Raw genomic sequence first — 20,824 nt, 5'->3', positions numbered from 1 at the left:
ATGTAAAACTTAACCATCATAACCATCTCTAAGCGTACAGTTCTGTCGCATTAAGTATATTCATACTGTGCAACCATCTCCACCATCTGTCCACAGAAAGCTTTTCATCTTGCACAACTGAAATTCTGTGCCTATCGAACACTAACTCCCTTGTCCCCTCCCCCAACCCCGTTTCCGCATAATAATTGGCTCCATTTACTGAGTGATGCCTCCAGAGCTCAGCCCTCCAGAGGGCTCTCCCCTGAGGTCCGAGACTGGGAGTATTGAGACAGGAAGGGACCACGAGCTTCAGGAAGGAAGATCCAGAGAAACAGGGCTTTCTAGACTCCTGTCCGCCCAGCCCTGTCTCCTGAGTCTCAGCGCAGGTCCCTCCAATCACTCCGCAGCCAGGGGGTTTCCAGACTACAGGCCATAACCAGCCATGAAATCAAGGTAGCAGATGGCAAAGAGCATTTTAGAAAAGAAAAGCTAAGGGAAACAAGGAATAGAACAGAGTAGAAGATACTCTGAGGAGCATTTCAAAGTAAGAATATTGTTTTCAAGATAAGGGTGTGTGTGTGTGTTTGTGTGTGTGTGTGTGTGTGTAAGAGAGCATGTGAGAGTGTATGTGAGTGTGTGGGAGAGTGTGTGGGTGTGTATTCTGTGTCATAATGTGAAATGTGTTTTTACACAGTCAAAAAAATTTCCAAAAGCCTACTCTAACCTAAACCCCAAAAGTGGGAGCTTTCCCCCCTCCCTCGACTAAAATCCTGCCAGTTGCGGAGTTACCAAGCTGTGAACATTTATTGAGCACTACTATGTGCCAGGTTCTATGTCAGCACCGAAACTATCAAGACAAAGAATGGAATCCTTGCCCTCAAAAGGAGCTCACAGTTGACTTGGAGGGTGGGAATGGGGTGGTTTACAACCAGTATATGTTGATCTTACCGCTAACAAAGTGCTTTTCACATCATTTCCTTAATCTTGGGATGATTCTCCCGGAATTATGAAAACACTGCTTTGGCAAGCTGCAATGGTTCAATAGTGGCCTTGTGGCCAAGTTCCCCTGGGACAGCCGAATGTGCTTGTCTTTTCCATTAAGATCTCTTAAAATGGAGTCTAGCTTCTTATTAGGCCCACTAAGCATAAGCTTTAAACTCTGAAGAATCACATCATCCAGAGGAACGAGTTATTAAAGCAAACCAACACCTCGGCATTCTGTGTTCCCATGAAGAGAGCACCATGCATTGGGGCTTGAGCGTGGGCCAGACCCGTGGCCTGAGAGAGCCACATGAGAACCACCAACTGTTTCCGGAAAATGCTGCGAAATGCAAAATGCATGCAGTGCATGTTTTTGCTCTCACTGAACAGGCGTGTCATGATGAAAAATGTGTAAGAGGCCTAATAGAATATGAAGCTAGAGCCCTCCCCCCTCCCGCCAAAAAAGGTTTCTTGTGTCCTGGCACCCGCAAGAACATTGACTTAAGATGTGTATGATCTCTGTGACGCCTTGGCAGGGCCATCAGCAATTCTCCAATAGCCACACAGGGCTGCAGGCAAACAGAGGGAGGTGCTTCTGAAGACTCCAAAATACGGTTATAGATCACTGGTCATGAGGCCAGTGTCGCCAACCCGTTCAGTGTAAAGTATGTCAGGTACGCCACAAAAATATGAATATCAAAGTGTGCCATGATCACAAGATGCTGGGCCCACGGTTGCAAACCTCGGCTTCTCGCACAACCTTGCCCAGATGAGGAAGCTCTGTGGCACCACCTCTCTCTCTCCTCGTCTGCGTCCGTGAAACCTCTTGCTTAGCCCCTTATTTATTATATGACTCAACAAAAGCTCTAGAGTTCTCTCACCTGGATAAGCCCAAATTCTATACCTGAAAACATGTTATTTTCACCATATGACGATTGCTATCCATCTGTACAAAGATTTCAAGCAAACAGGGCTTAGATTTGGTGCTTTGATGTAGAAAAAGTGTTCTGTCGCCACTGGGGAGTTTTCATCCATTCACTCTTGGCCAGTAGAAAATGATCCTGGGCGCCTGGGTGGCTCAGTTGGTTAAGCGACTGCCTTCAGCTCAGGTCATGATCCTGGAGTCCCGGGATCGAGTCCCACGTCGGGCTCCTTGCTCAGCAGGGAGTCTGCTTCTCTCTCTGACCCTCTTCCCTCTCATGCTCTCTATCTCTCATTCTCTCTCTCTCTCAAATAAATAAATAAAATCTTAAAAAAAAAAAAAAGAAAATGATCCTAAGGGACACACTTTGGTCCCTTGCTCTGCCTTAGACTGGGACTGGTCTAGGGGGCTGGCTTAGGGGGCGCAACTCAGATCAGGCTCCATCTGCCAACTCGGCATCAGCTGCTGGAAGGAAGGGGACCTCTTCTAATTTGGACAAAGTCCTGATATGGGCACTGGTGACCCTGCCTGATAGAGGGTTCCTAGAATTTTGTCCACCAAAGAGGAGGAAACCATAGGCTCGGAACTGTTTCTGTGAGCCCTGTACCCCACAGCATGGGCTCTTCCTGACTGGGGAAGGGGTTCAGGGGGCTTATGAAGTCTTTTGAGGAACACCTTCAAAAGCTCCCAGCAGTTTCTTGACAGAAACAGTGTTAAGGAGAGACATGTATCCCGGATATAGCACCTGTCACGCTTGACTGGGAGAAGAAATTCTCCTGGTGGGTCCTAAGAGGGACCCTTGCATCCGAAGCTCAAAACGGCTCTTTGGGATGCTGGCAGGACACCATGGTTTGCCCACTGGCGCTGACTGCCCCCTGCACTGGGAGCCAAACACACCCGGTGGTTAGCTCTTCTGACGCTCATACTTGATGCAAGAGGCTCAGAGAAGTTGAAGGACTGGTCCATGTCACTCAGCTAATAAAAGGCAGCAAATCCAGAATCTGATTTCATTTCTTTAAGCCATGTGACTTTCACCATACTGCTGGGCCATGGCTTGTAGAAGGTGGGGGAGAATGGGAAGAAACTGGGTGTTATTAAAAGAGATTGGGGCAATGGAGGAGCATGAGGGTCAGGACTCACGGGCACGGTGACTTGACTTCATGAGATGTTCAGGAATACAGCTACTGAGACACCAGAATTGCTTCTGTGTCTTATTGACTGTTCTCTCCCCCAAATTCGAAATATTAATCTCCTGGTTTACACACTTGTTTCTGCTTCTGCCACCACAAAAGTTAGAGAAAGGAGGCATAAATACAAGAACAAGATTTTACTTCTCCTTTTTTGAGAAATGTAAAGATGGCTTCCTGTCAAAGGAAGGGTCTAGTAAGACATGAAATATGAAATCATTTTCAGTAAGATTTTGAAGTTTTAAAAAGTTCTGCAAGGCACTGAGAGAAGAGCATTTGAGCATTGAAATCAATACCACTTAGCACTATTCCTACCTTCCTCAGGCTTCATGATGCACTCAGCACCTTGAAAAATGTTAGAGTTAACACTTACCAAGTTGAAAACCTGAAGCTAAGTGTGTTTCACAGATCAAATGCACTTCCCTGGGCCTGGCTTTTTCAGGACCGGCCACGTCCAGACCTGAGAAAAGCAGGTGAAAGGGGAGGCCTACAGGGGGTGGGCATCCTATTGTGGGTGTCACTTGGGAACGTCCCATGGGCAGCCCATCCCAGGGTGAGATGCTCCCAGCTCAGGCTAGAGGGTTTCCGGTGCATAGCACAGTGTATCATAGAAGTCAGGGCGTCCTGGCTCAAAACAGGGCTCAGGCAAATGAGATTGTACACATCTGTTTCTGGCTTTTGGCGGTCTGGGTCTTACGTATGAATCTCTGCCTTGCTCAGAGCTGTGGACCAATCATGTGCACTGACCCTTCTCAAGAAAGACAAAGCTACTAAGTGAAATAGGTTGGTCAGAGAAAGACAAATACCATATGATTTCATTCATATGGGGAATTTAGGAAACAAAATAAATGAGCAAAGGGAAAAAGAGAGAAAGAGACAAACCAAGAAACAGACTCTTAACTACAGAGAACTGATGGTTATCAGAGGGGAGGTGGGTGGGGGTGATGGGGGATTAAGGAGTGCACTTGTGTTGTTGTGCGGCGCCTGGGTGGCTCAGTCGGTTGGGCGTCTGACTCTTGATTTAGTCTCAGGTCATGAGACTCAATCCCAGGGCGTGGGATTGAGCCCCGCGTTGGGCTCTGCGCTCAGGGGGAGTCTGCTTCTCTCCCTCTCCCTCTGTCCCTCCTCCACCTCCCCACCACCACACACTCTCTTTAAAATAAATACATAAATCTTAAAACAAAACAAAACAAAACCATAAAAGGAGTGCACTGGTGATGAGCACCGGGTTTTGTGTGGAAGTGCTGAACCACGAAATCGTACATCTGAAACCACTATTACACTGTGCGTTAACTAACTGGGATTTAAAACTTAAACCCACAAAGCTGAAAAGAGCGCTCAGGGTTTGACATTCTCACAGCGTAAATCTTACCGCTCGCATTTGAAAACCTGAATGTTTTCATTTACTGCATGTTTTATTTAAGGGAAAGGGGATCAGAAATTCTAGAGGAGCAAGTTTCCCAAAGTTGTCAGCGGAGAGGGACCAGTTGGAGGTGTAGGGGCCCATTTGACGGCAAACCCACAGAGCCTCTCCCCCACCCCCCTGGCTCCGTGGACCCCGCAAGCAGGTCCCCAGGCCCCAGCACAGCTGGCCCGCTCGGGCTGGAGCTCTGGCCGGAGCTTTCCATGCTGATGAGCTCTGTAAGGAGCCCACACGCTCCTCTTCTTCTCTGGAACGGGGCGCTGCAGCAGATGCTGGGGGTAATAAGGTTTTCAGTGACTCGTTTGCCTCAGAACTTTCATAATCTTTGTCAGCAGCCAAAGCTTGTGGTTTCACAGGGAAACCAATGATGCCCATGTGCGTGTGGGCAGAGGCAGCAGCTGGGGCAACCCAGGCCCTTGGGTCTCCATGATTCTGGATAAAACCATTCACCAAATCCATTACGTGGCTAGAGGTGCGACTCTTGTGAGGCAGTGGTGGGGCTGGACCTGTGCCTGGACGGGAGACCCCCCCCCCCCTTCCTGTGTTGCCTGTGAGGACCTGAGGCCTGGAACGCACACCCCACACACATACAACTACCACCACCTCTCACCTCTGCTCCACGTGCAAGCGGCAGAACTGGGGGTGGGCAGACCTGCGGACTGACCCGCGCCCCATGCTGTCATTTTGGACCAGAACATAGAACCCCTGGCATCAGCTTAGTGATCGACCACACGGTCTCCATGCCCCATCCAACTACACCACTCTAACACGAACCACAGACCACTCTACCTCTTATCAACCTTCCCACAGCTTCCCCGACTCCAGGCCCTGAGGGGAGGCCAGCTATAAGAAGTCCCACTGCTGGTTATGACCATTTCTGTGGAGTCACGTGGGCCCAGCTCCAGTTTCCACAGATACTTAAAAAAAAAAAAAAAAAAAAACGCTGCCCCATGGCTTCTTTGAGTACCCGATAGCAAAGGGGAGCTAGTTAAAAATATCTAAATAACAAAACCCAGATCCTGAGGTGCTGGGACAACTAAGGTTCTAGAAATGTGAGAAGATTGATTTGGGTTTAACGGTGAGGTGTGGTTGCAGCCCCACGAAGGTACTTCAGGAAGTGCTGAGGCCTGTGATAGCAGCCCACGGAGCCCATGTGGAGAAGGGGCAAGACACGGCCGGGACACCGCGCGGAAGTGAGGGCCTCAAGGAAGCCGAGTGGGAAGGCGAGATACCAGAACTGCCACCCCAGGTCTGATTCACGATCTCTTCAGCCCAGGCTTCTCGAGGTGGAAAAAATATTTTACTCAAGTTTGAATTCAAATATTTGCTCCGCACGGATGTGTGTCAGCGAGTTCCCTGTGGTGTCACTCCACCTCCGGCCGCTCGGCTCTGGCAGTCCCTCACGGGACGCTTACAGCTCACAGCAAATTCTAGAGCCAAACCCAGCTTCCCACATCACAGCCATTCTGCACCAGGCTGTTCTGGGACACGCGTAAGTCAAGCCTGGATTTGTGAGCAGAGATGGGCTCTCACAGTTGAAAAATGAAACCATGCGTTATTTAAGTTCCTTCTCACTTAATGTATCAGACTAATATGCTGAGGTATTTTCTGTATCACATGGGACCATTTGGTGGAAGCTTGCATGGAGTAAGCATTTAATGTTTACTGAATGAATGTATAATAAAGTTGAATTGCTGAACACTTAAGTAAACATGGCTTATTAGAGGGAAGGCAGCATGGTGTCAGTATGAAGAAAGCACGCCTCACTAATCTCCTTGAGTTCTTTGAGCAGATAAATAAGCATATGGATAAGAGGGAACCACAGAACCCGATTTAATTTGACTTTCAAAAACCTGTGAGAAAATCCCACTCTAAAGATGGTTTTTAAAAAATTGAGTCACTAAGGATTGTTTTGTCATGAATATGGAATTGGCTTAAAGACCATAAACAAAGCTAAAGATAAATGAATACATTCCCAGATGGAAAACTATAAACATTGGGGTTTCCTAGAGATCTCATCTTTGATGGGTCTTTTTACATGTTTATGAATGATCTAGAAGAGGAAGTGTGGATTGAATCTCCAGGTTCAGGTAGCAGAGAATGGTTCTTCTGGGGAGGATGTTAAGTTGATGGAGATTCAGTTCGGTTTGAACAAGAATATATTGGGTACTGAATAGTCATCGTGTGTTTGGGCCATGAGGTATTCAAAAGACGTAGACGCTGAAGGAGCTAATCATCAAGTTAGCATGAAAGCCACACCTTTGTTTAACTGTAAATAGCAGAAGGCACCATGGGGTCAGTGATGATGATGATGATGTCTCTGTACGTGACAAATGCCATGAGGGTTCAGACAAGCGGAAAGGTAAATGTGGACTGAAGTAGGGAAGGCTTCTTGGAGGAGGCAGCATTTGAGGGGAGCCTTGAGGAACAGCTAGGGTTGAATGGCTGTAGAAGAAGTAGAGGGTCTTGCCGTCGACAGCAGCTAATGCACATGGAGTGCTTGTCTCGCCCATAGAAGGTGGGGCTTGTCTGCGTGATCTCATTTAGCCTCACAGCAGCCCAGTGAGGTCGATCAGATGCTCCTTTTCCAAAGGAGGAATGAGAGGCTTCGAGAAGGTAAATGATCTACGCCAGTTCACATGGCTAGTAAACGTGAGACCCGCTGTTGGCTGCCTCCAGTTCAGCGAGTGTGGCAGCATGAGCAAAGGCACAGGGGCAGGACTCTCTAGAGCAGGTTAGAGAGAGAACGGAGGGGTGGGTCCAGCTGGAGCGACAGCCTGTCTTGGGGGAGGTTGGAGCATATGTAATGATCTAAATGACAAAGGCCCTTCAGTCTCATCTGGGGAGCTTGAACTTTATCCCCAGGGCACTGTGTGGAGTGGAAGAAGGAAAAGGGAACCATATTCTGGGGATGGTAGTCTGGGAAGTAGCAAAAAGTTAATCTGGGGGATGGAAAAAGTTAGGACAGACAACTGGCTTGGAGGAGAAATTGTATGAAGCTGAGGCAGCTTTATTTTGTGCTCCCTGCTTAAACCTGCGTGCTGAGTGTATGCCCACCCCCCAGCACATCACAGCCCTCTTCCAGGTCAGCTCTCGGGGTCTCGTGCCCTGGTGACATCCCGATGTCACACGGCTGCCACGTCCCATGTCACTGCTAGGGGGCGGGGAGGGCTTAGGTGGCTTGAGGGGTGCCTTCCCTGCCTGCTGGGACGCAGCTTGAGGGTCCGGGCCCTGTGATGCACTGGCTTCCCCCATTTCTTTAATTGACCTTCCTTACGGAGTCTGCCAGAGCTGCGTGCTACATCAGACTCCGTCCCTAAGATCCCAGCAGCACATGAGAACTTCAGGGGACTCTGAACAGCGGAGAAGCAACATCACGTTTGGGGAGGAACGTCTAGAGGCAGCAGAGAAGTTAAGCTTCTGCAATTCCTTCAGCCACCCTGAGGTGACAGCATTAACAGGCCAGGCGGTCACCACCTTCTAGTGGCCACGTGGTGTCTGGCATTGGGCCTGACACTCTGCGGACGGAAGATGAGCTCGTTTGGGGTGGGCAACCAATTACTCAGTGAAACCTTGACGATCAGAAATGTCACCAATTAATAGTGGGGGCAGTAAGGACTTGAGCTGGGAGGTGGCACGGGAAACTCTGCTCTTCCTCCGGTTAGTCATGTGATCAGGGTTGTCACTTAAACCCTGAGTCTTAGTTTCCCTGTCTCGAAAATAGAGATGGTAATTGTACCAATCTCCTAAGTTCTCGTGAAATTTAATGAGGAAAAAAACACGCTGGGTGGCTCAACCAGCACAGAATGCAGGGGAACTATGCTAATATCTTTAACACTCAGCCCCAGAGATCTATCTAATGAGCCTTCCCCTGGTCCCATCCCAGATGGTACAGCGACTCCCACTACAGCACAAGTACCAGACCATATTGTACTGGTCTCTTTGCCCGTCTGCCACTGTCACTAGACTGCAAGCTCTTTCAGGGCAAGCCTGCATCTTCTATCTCTTTAAAATCAGCACCTAGACAGTGCCCGGCATATGGTGGGTGTGCAAAAGTTTGTGAAATAACCAAGAAAAGTGAATATATTACCTACTATTCCCATAAGAATGGAAGTTGAGTTTAATTTGCCCCCCTCCCCCCCAAAAATCGTGATTCTCTGAATTCTCACAAGCAAATGTTTATTAATTCACTTTAGAATCTTTCCAAGAATCAACATTGGTCTTCTCTGCTAGAATTCCAATCCTCCCCATCTCTGTAAAATAGGGACAACACTGACCTCTGCCTCTATCAGTCATCTCTTTCATTCTTTGGGAGTTCTTGTCAAAGATAGAAAGTAGGATATGTAACTTTCTTAAAAAGATGGAATGTGCACGTTCTTTAGTGGATTGGCTTGAACTGACATTGGGGAGCCCTCTTACAGGCTTCTCCTGCTACAAGAAGACGAATTTCCCTTGTAATGTTGCTTGTCTTCCCTTTCCAGCCTTAAGACTTTTATATGCTCTGGGAAAAATGTAAGCACAAGAGGCTTGAAATTTTGCCTTCCCTCTGATATTTATTAGCCTTCCTCTGTCTTCCTCAGTCACTTGACCCACACCCTCTGGATTCCGCTAGCTTTGAGCACAAGCTTTAAAAAAACCCTTCTGGTTTTAGCATTTTTATTAGCCAGAACTTCTCTTGAAAAGCTAAAGAAAGCTTTAGCTTTCTTGAAGTTTTTCTTAAATGCAAATGCCATTCTTTTCTACCAGTCCTGCATGTCTCTTTTGAAAACCTGAATTCACTGGAGAGCTGTTTTGAGTGGAACTGATCTAAACCTGATAAGAGACCCAATCATGTCCCTATTAGACGTGATGTGCGGTCTTTGAATCTTCGAAATGATTCCCCATTCATCCATATGCAGAGAGAAAACGACATACCATTCTGTTGGTAAAGTTATGGAAGTTCTCAACCAACACCTGCTCGATCATGTCTGGCTCAGAGATAACAATAAACATCCGGCGACCAAGATAGTACCTGGGGGAATAAAAAAAATTACTTTAAAATGTGTTGTATTTATCTACCCATTTCTCCTTTCCAAAAAGAATTCACTGTGCTTAGAATGAAGGATAAAAGACAAATAGGAAGTAAAGATGTGGAGAAGATGTAGAAATGTGTGTGCTAATCGTGAGGAATAGTACAGCTGTGATGATCTAGCATCAAGTTTCATTCCACAAACATTTCTGGAATCCTACCTTGCACCAGGCCTTGGAAATTCTAGGATAAATAAGACAGAGTCCCTGCCCCCAAGGAGCTCATGGCCTGATAGAAAAGATAGATCTGTAAATGTAAACACAATATTAAGGAATTCATAAGATCCGGTAGTAAGTAAAAGTGGCAGCGGTCAGCATTGTCCATATTGTCCAAAAATGGGGAGACAGGCATTCTAGCAAAAGGCAGCCAAAACTTTATATATATTGATCCTTGGAGAAAGTCTAAAGTGAATTAATAGATGCTGTGCAAATTTAGCAAAAATCAAACCTGCTGGTGAAGGGCTGAACATCTGGTTGCCACACCTGTGCATGAAGAAGTTCAACAGATACTTCCGATATTAATGAAGATATGGAGGAAAGGAGCAGCCGGTCAGCTGGTGGTAGTGAACTCTGAGTGGAGGCAGCACTTGAGTACATGTCTGGTTACATTTATCAAGGTATTGGGGGCACAAAAGCAAGTAACACCCAGTCACAGTTTTCAAGGGTCACAGAGTCTGATGGAAGTGCAAGTTAGATAATCAGCACCGAGTGTGGCATCTGACAAGCAGGGGTAACATTGGAGGCACACCCAACTTCCCAGAGGTGGTGCTTCTCAAACTGAGTTCCAAAAGATAAGCAGGAGTTAGTTCAGGAAAGTGGGTGGCAAAGGGGGTGAGGCTATACTAGGCAGAGGAATCTGTTTGTGCAACTGTCCGGAGACAAGTCTGCTTAGGGGAACTAGGAGTGCTTGGCTACATGAAGCAAACCCGAGTGGTGATGATGAATGGGTCCACTGCATAATGGCATGTCTTTAGTCTATGAAATTTTACTTTCAGGATGTAATGTGATCACTGTCATATCCAGCTCAGAGCAGTAAGGAATAGATTTTAAAGGGTAAAGTCACAAGATATGAAAATAGAAAAGTTTACTTTTAATTCTTAGTTACAAAGAACTTTTCAAAACCTAAAAATGGCTTTAATTTTTTTTAACTCTTTTCTCACTGACTAGGGGAAAAATGAAAAAAAAATGTGGCTGGCACATATTAGACCCTCAGAAAATATTCACCTGAGTGATCGTATTTTCCAAAATTGTGGGGGAAATTTTTGGGAAACAGGAATTCAACAGATGTGGTAGAAGGAAAGAAATGATACTAAGTAGTTTTTATTGTTTTTAATCAAGAAGACCACAAATGACTCAATATAGCAATAAACCAATCCTTTCCTAAAATTTATGGGGTGTGTCATGGAACTCTTGAGAATCTAGTGAAAGCTGCAGACATTCTCCTAAGAAACATGGACATTCACAGCATTTTATATACAACTTGAGGGGTTCTTGAACCCTGAAACCCACTCTAGAGCAAAGCTTCTCAAATATAAAATGTGCTTAAAAGCCACCTGGGTTTGAAGAAGTAACTGCTGAAAATTTCTCCCATTTGACAAAAAACATAAACTTACAGATTCAAGAAGCTGAGTGAATCCCCTATAGGAGGAACCCAAAGAAATCCACACCAAGACATATCATAATTAAACTTCTGGAAACCAAGAACAGAAAAAAATCTTGAAAGCATACCGGGAGAAGGGAGGGATTATTTATAGGGAACACTGATTCAAAGGACAGCAGATTTCTTATCAAAAACCATGGAGGCCAGAAGAAAGTGGCATATTTCTCAAATGCTGAAAGAAGAGGACTGTAAATCACAAGTTCTATACTGGGAGAAAATATATTTCAGGGAAGAAGAAGAAATAACAGTTTTGTCGGATGAAGGGATACTAAGAGAATTTGTCACCAGCAGATCTACCCTTAAAGAATGGCTAAAGGAAGTTCTTCAAACAGAAGGGAAATAATAACAGAAGAAAACTTAGAACTTCAAAAAGGAAAGAATACTATGGAATGCCTAAAAAGTAATAGACTAGTCTTCTCGTGAGTTTCTCCAATCATACTTGGTGCTTGAAGCAAAAATGATTACACCATCTGATGTGGGGTTCAGTATACTTAGAGATATACTTAGCGATAATGCTTAAGATAATTATAGTTAAGAAGTAAGGAGGATAAAGGGACGAGAATGGAAGTAAGGTTTCTTCACATCCCTCAAAGGGGTAAAGCATCTATACCAGTAGACTGAAAAATTACATACGTATATTTATGTAACCACAAAGAACACTATACAAAGTGATATACAAAAAAATTTTAAATGTCATAAAGGAATTCTAAAAAATGTTCAAGTAACCCAAAAGAAGGAAAGACAAGTGAAACAAGAAATGGAAGAAAACAAGTACATTACTCTATTATAAATATCATAATTAGATAACAGTTTGGAATTTGTGGCTGTAGCTGACATAGTATTGGGACAGAAACTTACAGCATTAAGGGCTATCTTAGAAAAAAAGGAAAATCGTAAATGAATAAGTTCCTGCTTCAAGCAACAAGAAAAGGAAGAGCAAAAAACCTAAATCAAATGGAAGGAAGGAAATAATAAAAAAGCAGAAATGAATAAAATTGAAAACAGAAAAACAAGAAAATTAATGAAACAAAAAAATTGGCTCTTGGGAAAAAAAATCAATAAAATTAATAAACATCTAGCAAGATTGACAAAGATAAAGAATCAAGACACAAATCTTGGAGTCAAGACAAGTCAAGTCAAGACACCAATATCAGGAATGAAATGGGATATCACTATAGATTCTACAGCCATTAAAATAATAAGGGACTATTATAACAACTTTACACTAATAAATTTGCCAACTTAGAAGAAATGAACCACTTCCTTGAGAACCACAAACTACCAAAACTCACCCAAGATGAAATAAACAATGTGAATAATCCCACAACCATAAAAGAAATTGGATCCATAATTTTAAATTTCTTGAAAAAGACACGTCTCAACTCAGATGGTTTCAGTGGAGCACTCTACCAAACATTTAAAGAATAATTAATAATTTTACACTCTTCCAGAAAGTAAAATAGGAACAATTCCCAACTCAATTTATGAAGCCAGTATTACACTGATAGCAAAACCAGAAAAAAATAGTACAAAAAAAGAAAACTAGATCAGTATTTCTCATGAACTTGGATACAAAAATCTTCAACAAAGTATCAATGAGTCAAAGCCTGCAATCTTTAGAAAGAATTCTATACCACAACCAAGTGGTGTTTATTCTAGGTATAAATGACTGGTGCAATATTTTTTTTAAAAATTTATTTATTTGAGAGAGAGCAAGCACGAGTGGGGGGAGTGACAGAGAGAGAGGGGGAGAATCTCGAGCAGATTCCCCACTGAGTGTGGAGCCTGACACCAGGCTCCATCTCATGACCCTGAGATTATGACAACCAAAATCAAGAGTCGCATGCTCAATTGACTGAGCCACCCAGGTGCCCCAGGCTCGTTCAATATTTTCTAAAAAATCAATATGATCCACATATAAGTTGCATTAAAAAATTATGTAATCATTCAGTTGATGTAGAAAAGAGCATTTGACAAAATCCAGCACTCATTCATAAATAAAAACTCTCATAAAGCGGGGAAATTCCTCAACTTTAAACTAAAAAGTTTCTACAAGAAATCTACAAAAAAACCACAAAAAACAAAAAACCCAGCTAACATCACACTTAATGGTGAAAGAGTGCTTTTTCCTAAGATTGGGAACAAGGCAAGGACGTCTACCCTCTCTACTGTTATTCAGTGTAGTACTAGAACTTCTAGCAAGTGCAATAAGGCAAGGAAAATAAATAAAAAGCATATAGATTGAAAGGAATAAACAATACTGTCCCTACTCTCAGATGACATCATTGTCCACATAGAAAATCCTATGGAATAATAATAAAAAAAAAATCCTGAACTAATAAGTGAATTCAGCAAGGTTGCAGTATTTAAGAGCAACACATACACACATTAAAATCAACAGTATTTCTGTATACCAACAATGAACATGTTGAATTCAAAATTAAAATACAATGCCATTTATAATGCAGAGGAAATAAAGAAGACCGAAATAAATAGATATAGCATGTTCATGGATTGGAAGACTCCACACTATAAAGATGTCAGTTCTTTCAAAATGGATCCATAGGTTCAGTGCAATTCCTATCAAAAGCACAGCAAACATTTTTGTAGGCATAGACAAGCTTATTCTAAAATTTATATGGAAAGGCAAAGGACTTAGAATAACTAAATCCATTTTTGAAAAAAAGGGTGAAGTGGGAGGAATCAGTCTACCAGATTCCAAGACTTGGCTACAGTAGCCAAGAATGTATGATGTTGGCAGAGAAATAGACACATAGATGAATGGAACAGAATAGAGAACCTAGAAATAGACCCGCACAATATCCTCAACTGATTTTTGACAAAGATACAAAAGCAACTCAATGGAGGAAGGATAGCCTTTCAACAAGTGGTGCTGGAATACTTAGATATATATTGGCAAAAAACCAAACCTCACACCTTCTACAAAAATCAACTCAAAATGGGTCACAGAGTTAAATGTAAAACATAAAGCTGCTAGAAAAAAAAAGGGAAGAATCTTTGGGATCTAGGACTAGGCAAAGAGTTCATAGACTTAACAAATGTACAATCCAGAAAAGACAAAAATCGATCAATTGCACCTCATCAAAATAAAAATTTTTGCTCTTTTAAATAAAAATTTTTGCTCTCTTAAAACCCTGTCAAGATGAAAAGACAATTGACAGTCTAGGAGAAAATATTTGCAAACCATATATCTGACAAAGAGGGACTTCCATCTAGAGTATATGAAGGACTTGTAAAACTCAATAGTTAAAAAAAAACCCAATCCAATAAAAAATGGGCAGGGGCGCCTGCGTGGCTCAGTTGGCTAAGCGTCTGACTGTTGATTATAGCTCAGGTCATGATCTCAGAGTCAGTGAGACTGAGCCTCATGTTGGGCTCCTCACTCAGCGGGGAATCTGCTTGGGATTCTCTCTCCCTCTCCACCTCCCCTGCTTGTGCATGTTCTAAGTAAGGAAGTAAATAAATAAATAGAATCTTACCCCAAAATGGGCAAAAAGACAGGAAAAAATATTTCACCAAAGGGGATATACAGATGCCAAGGAGGAACATGAAAACAGGTTCAGCATCATTGGTCATTAGGGAAAGGCAAATTAAAACCACAATGAGACATCAGTATACATCTATCAGATTGGCTAAAATATAAAATAATAGTAACACCAAATGCTGATGAGCATGTGGAGAAACCAGATCATTCATGCATTGCTGGTATGGATGTAAAATGATACAGCCTCTTTGGAAAACAGTTTGGAAGTTTCTTATAAAACTAAACATGCACTTACCATATGACCTGGCAATAGCATTCTTGGGAATTTATCCCAGATGAATGAAAATTTATGTTAACACTACAACATGTTCATGAATGTTCATGTCAGCTTTTCTTATAATAGGCAAAAAACTGAAAACAACCCGAATTGTCTTCAACAGACGGAAGGTTAAACAAACAGTGGTATATCCGTATAATGGAATACTATGCAGCAACCAAAAACTCAAATGGTTGATATATGCAATGATTTGGATGGATCACAAGGGAATTGTGGGAGTGAGAAAAGCCAATCTAGAGAGGTGACATACGCTTCTGTTTTTATCACCTTTCTGAAATAAGGAAATTGTAGAGAAGGAGAAGAAATTAGTAGTTGTCACAGGGTTAGGGATGGGAGTGGTGAGGGACCAATATGGCTCCAAAGGGTGGCACCAGGGAGCCTTGTGGTGATGGGATAGTTCTGTATCTTGGCTGTGGTAGTGGTTACACATGTGATAAAATCACGTATCTCTACACACACACTCACACACACACACACGTGCGTGTAAACCTGATAAAATCTGAAGAAGTATTGTGGGTTGTACCAGTTTATCACACCAGTAAGTTTCCTGGTTTGATAATGTACTATAGCTATGTGGGAGGCCATCCCTGGGGGAAACTGGGTACACAGGACCTCTCCGTACCTTTTTTGCAACTTCCTATGAATCTAGAATTCTCTCAAAACAATGAAATGTTTTAAGTCATCTGGGAGCTTAATGAACTATACAGTCATAGCTCTGCTCCTCACGAAGTCAGATCAAGTAGGCCTGGGAGGGGCCAAGAGTCTGCATTTTAACAGGCTCTCCAGATTCTGATGCCGGGAGACACAACCCCCACACTCTGGGAAATGCTGTCTGAGAGAGTGATTTTCAGCCTCAATGGCTGGTCAGAACTATCTGTTAAGTGCTCAGAAAATAATGCCTGGCCCCACCCAGACCTGCCTGACCAGAGTCTCTGGGGTGGAAGCCGGTCCCCTTTAATTTTAACAAGCTCCCGAGGGAGTCCTGATGTGACTGATGATGAGCAGGTTGGGGACCCACAAACCCCAAGTTAAAAATCCTGCTCTGTATGTAACTAAAGTTCATACTCATTCTCATTTCCCTATATTCTTAGACCTAAAACAAAAGCATTTACACTAGGGTGCACACATATTTTGGTAATATATTTGTATTGATTTAGTTATTACCAAAATAATTTTACATGTGATCTGGATTTTTCAAAGAAAACAAAAAACAAAATAATACTTCTACATCCAAATGGAAGTTGTCCTTCCAAGTGGCCACCTTGGGAGTCTTTGTGCTTTTTTCTAGTAATATTGCTAATGCTAAAAACAATTTTGTCACAATTCCTTTAGAATTGCTTCAGAGCTGGTTATGAACCTCATGAGAAAACTGGCCCCATTTTACATGTAAATTGTGTAATCTTGTGAATTTATATTTACCCAAACACTCATCTGTAGTTTGAGGAGGTCCTGGAAAGATTTCGAACAGAGAAAAACGTAATGAAGATTGTTTTTCAGGCTTCCCTTTTGGGTGCCTGGGAGGGCTCCAGTGTTCCTGTCTGCCCAGCCCCGCGTCAGGAAGCACCCTCCCCCATTCCATGCAGTACTGAGGAGCTGTGGATGATAACACCTTGTCATTCCACCCACCAAGTCCATCCCCAGCATCTGGTCATGGGGATGGACTCGCCACCCAAGCCTGCCAGTCACAGTGTCTCATCTCCTTGGCAACAGTGACTGGTCCTGGGATGGGACACATGACCCAATCAGGGCCAGTCAGAATCCTTCATTGGATATATACATGGAGACTGCAGGGAGAAAGCTTTGTCTTTCACCTGGAGCTGCTAAACTGGGAATATATGAGTACAGGACTGTTGGTGGCCATCTTTCTACCACATGTAGGAACTGCCTGCAGAAGGAGCTGATTGGGACAAGCAGAGATTTCAGACAAACGGGGTGTCAAGGAAGTACAAAGTCTGGTTTGAGGCTCTGCCTGTTGCTGTCCTTCCCGGGTCCTCCCCACTTCAGTTATAGCTTGTGTGCTTCAGGTCATTTGAGTTGGGTTTCTATCCTTTGTAAGCCAGAAGTCCTAACCAATATGGTGCCCCCTTTCCTCCTCAAATTTGTGAATACCTGATGCCCTTCCACCTCTCAAAATATACTTCCCTAAGGGGTCTGATCTCAGTTTTGTGCATCAGTGTGAAGTTATGGGGGCATCTCACTGCTTCCTGAGACGGGGTGGCATACTGCCAAGTAATATGCACTAGAGCCCGGGACACTGTATCTGGGATCAGCCAGCGTTGCAACTCGCTCGGACAACCACGGCAGGCAAACTCTGTTAAGCCCAATTCTGGGCTCCAGCTTCCTCACCTCTGAAATATGGAAGCAAAACATGATAATCTCTGCAGTCTGGTGTGCCTCTGAAGCCTGTAATTCCTATGAATTAAAAAGGAAATTACATCATGGTCTTTGAATTTTAAGTCTCCTCTCCATAGGGTGTGAAGGAACCTCCTAGATGAGTGAAATGAGCCAGTGAAGTGTTCGACTGGGTTGAGGACCGTCCTCAGACCCTTTGAGCGAACCACAGCTGTCCCCATTTACTGTGTGCTTACCACCTGGCAGGCCTTGTTCTAAGTGCGCTGCCCGTATGATCTCATTTCATCGTCATGGGACATGGATGCGGTAGTTACTATACCCACTTTTCAGAATAGGACACAGGCTGAGAGAAAGAAGTTACCCGAGGCTGCGCTTCTCCCAGGCTGCCTGGTCTATGGAGTGGCTCATCGCTGAGCAGGTGCACAAGCGGAAGCCACCAGGCCACCAGCTGCACCGACGGGGTCTTTTCAAGGAGGGAACTCAGACTAGCTTCTTGTTTCACAGGCCAGAGCCCCCGCCCCCACCCGCCAACCCAATTACAAAGGTAAGTTCTTGCTTCATCTTTTGGTAAAAGCTCTTAGCCACTTATGTTCATTTATATTTATTTATGCACATAAGAATCTGCTTATTGAACTCCAGAGCAACTGGTTGAAGAGAAAATTTAGGCCAATCAGTGAGGTATTGTGCAAACAAGAAAACCTACTTGTTTGACTGTTTAATTAGCAGGTTTTGTTTTTCTTTTTTAACTGACCAGTCTGTTCAATCAAGATAGTTGATAACTGCCTTCTGGGCACCGAGGCAGGGTAACCTGCCGGTATTAGCCTGTGGGCTGCCTGGCCCTGTTCCAGAAGGCCTGCACCTGTCAGGGGCGGCCAGGCTCTCCAGGCTGTTCATCAGAGGCACCTGCAGGACAGGTGAACTCTTCATCAGTTCACTCAACAAGCATTTATTGAGCACATACTCTGTGTCAGGCGCTATGTTGGGGCATGCTAATAATAGCCCTGGAAAAAATCTAGAGGAAGCTCTACTAGCTAACAGTGCGGGTATCCGGAGCAGGAAATGATGGGGGACTTTGACTTGTCACGTTGTGTTTATTTCTTTACTGTCCCAGTATTTTATAATGACTGTGTGTGACTCTTCTAATAAGAAAAAGACAAAAGGGGGGGGAAAGAATTTCTCACCGTATTGGCCCTGTGGTGTCTTTCAAGCGTCAGGGTGGGGGTTGGGGGTTGGCAGTGGCGCACCTGCCGGGACTTGGGTTCAAGGCCTTGCCCTGTAATTTCACAGCTGTGTCACCTTGGGCAAACCACAACCTTCCCGAGCCAGCTTCTTTAATCAAAGAGGCTGGCTCGGAGGGTCGGATGAAACACATGAAACTGTTGTGCCCACAGTCAAGTTTTAGGTAAGCACTGGTCATCATCACCTCTCCATCAGAAGTGTGAGCCCCGCCCCCCCCGCCACTGCATGCCCCAGCAGGTGCACGAGCAGAAGCTGCTAGAGCCACTTTGTAGGGGGTGAAGAGGCTGGGTGAGGGGTGCCCCTGCGGGAGCAGGTGATACACTGGTCCCCCACCCCCCAGCATCTGCAGAAGGAATCTAGATGCTCGTCTAGAGACTCCTGGTTTCCAGGTAGAGTCTGAAGACTGGATATAGGCCTTCAGCTTCTCTGGCAGCTGCTAAGCATTAAGCATCTGATAAATCCTTGCCTCAGTGACCGTGTGATTTCCAGGGGGGTGGAGGATGCCGAAGGCTAACTACTGGCCTGGCCTTAAGCCTAACCTCTGGCCCACCCTGTAGATGTGTAAGTGGTAGGGCGCTCAGCTGGGGTTGGGGGGAGAGCCTGAAGGAGGTCGTTGTGGTGCGAGTCCCAGACTCTCACCTTCCAGAAAGTTCTGAGAAAAGCCAAGTAGAAGTCCAGTGCCAGTTGTACTGGGCATTTGGTTTTCTGGGCTGGGCAGCTGTCATGGCACTGGGAGAAAGAATGGCCCTAGGAGGCCCGGAGGTCTGTCCCAGCTCGGCTCACTGGGGCATCTCGCTATCCAATGTCATGAGAGCCTGGGAGGCTTGAGTTAGCAGAGAAGCAGAGCAGACTCAAGCTGCCAGGGACACTTTTCTAGAGGAGCAGTGACAGAGTCACAGGCCCGTGGGGTCTGGAGTCACTGGGAGCAGGGAGTGTGCCACCTGCGTGGGGACACCTCAGTGCACACATGCCCGGGGGCTGATCCTGACCTCACAGCCTCACAGACTGAACCGGCCCCTCTTGGCGGGGCCTGGAGCCTGCTCAGTGTCTTCCTCCTGCCCTCTCCCTCCTGGTAGCGTCTCTGGCCTCTCACGTCCTGGCTGGACTTTGGATCTCCCATTCAGAGAAGTATGTCTCCATCATTCTGGCTTGTCTTCCCAACCTGCTGCTTGTCTGTACATGGGTCCCGACTCAGTTATCCACCTAGGACTTTGTAAAATGTAAACCTAATGGTACCACTCCTTTATTTAAAACCCTTCAATTGTTGGTCACCCTCAAGGCATTTGGCAGTCTTCAGCATGGACTGCAGCATCCCTCACAACCTGGCCCCGGCCTTGACCTTCAGCCTCATCCCTCCCTATTCCCCATCACCCCAAGAGCCAGGACTGATGATCACCCTGATTCACTGAAACCCTCCATCATCCCTCACCTCCACACCTTTGCACAGGCTGCACCCCCTGCTTTCCTGGAACAGCATCCCTCCTTCTCGTTTTCCTGCCTGGTTAACTGCTAGTGATTCTCCACTAACTATAGTTAGATGTGTGCTTGGCTGTCTTTCCACTTGATTGTGAGTACTTTAAACAAAGGAGCCTTATTTCATTTATCTTTGGCCTTTAGCACTGACTACAGCTGTGGGCATGCAGTAGGAGCTCCGTAATGTTAATGGAGCAAGTGTATTCCAGTCCCAACTTCTATAGCCCCATCTCTCACGAGGACCACTGCAGTAGCCCCAAATGGGCTCTGCCTCCAAACCAACTCCTCCCTCAAGACCAAATATACCTTTGAAAACAGAAGCTGATTATGTCATCCCATGCCTGAGAAGCCTGTAATGGCTCTCCATTGTTTGAAGTAATAGGCCCAGCTTCTTGGCCTGTCAGGAGGAGCCCTGCAGGAACCCATAGCCTCTCTGCCTACCCTATTCCTCTTCCACCAAAGTTCCCAAACTTTCTCAATTCATGGCACCCTTAGTGACTCCGTAGCTTTTCAGAGCCCCCCAAGGCCAAAGGAAGTACCCAGCAGTCTCATTTTGAAGCACATTAAGTCCAAACAACTCAATAATTATTCGTGTTCTAACAACGTAGTGGACACTGGAAAAAGGAATACACATAGATTGAAAGTACTTCTCACAGTGTCCAACAGATGTCACTGTGTTCCCCGTGAATATTTAAAATA

General features: G+C 44.8%; 1 protein-coding gene across 3 annotated transcripts in view; it reads right to left on the bottom strand.

Moving 5' to 3' along the window:
* The window catches only part of TBXAS1 (thromboxane A synthase 1), a 158,458-nt gene that overhangs the window by 70,438 nt on the left and 67,196 nt on the right, over positions 1-20,824 (bottom strand). For all 3 annotated transcript variants that reach the window (XM_073899271.1, XM_025854823.2, XM_073899272.1), the window contains one exon: positions 9,407-9,503. In XM_073899271.1, coding sequence (XP_073755372.1) covers positions 9,407-9,503 — 97 coding nt within the window. The remainder of the gene's footprint in view (positions 1-9,406; positions 9,504-20,824) is intronic.

The sequence above is a fragment of the Callorhinus ursinus genome, unplaced genomic scaffold (assembly GCF_003265705.2).
Source record: "Callorhinus ursinus isolate GAN/ISIS: 27379988/994484 unplaced genomic scaffold, GSC_fseal_2.0 scaffold12, whole genome shotgun sequence".
Lineage (NCBI taxonomy): Eukaryota > Metazoa > Chordata > Mammalia > Carnivora > Otariidae > Callorhinus > Callorhinus ursinus.
The sequence above is the reverse complement of the archived record's forward strand: the minus strand, read 5'-3'. Positions and strand labels throughout refer to the sequence as shown.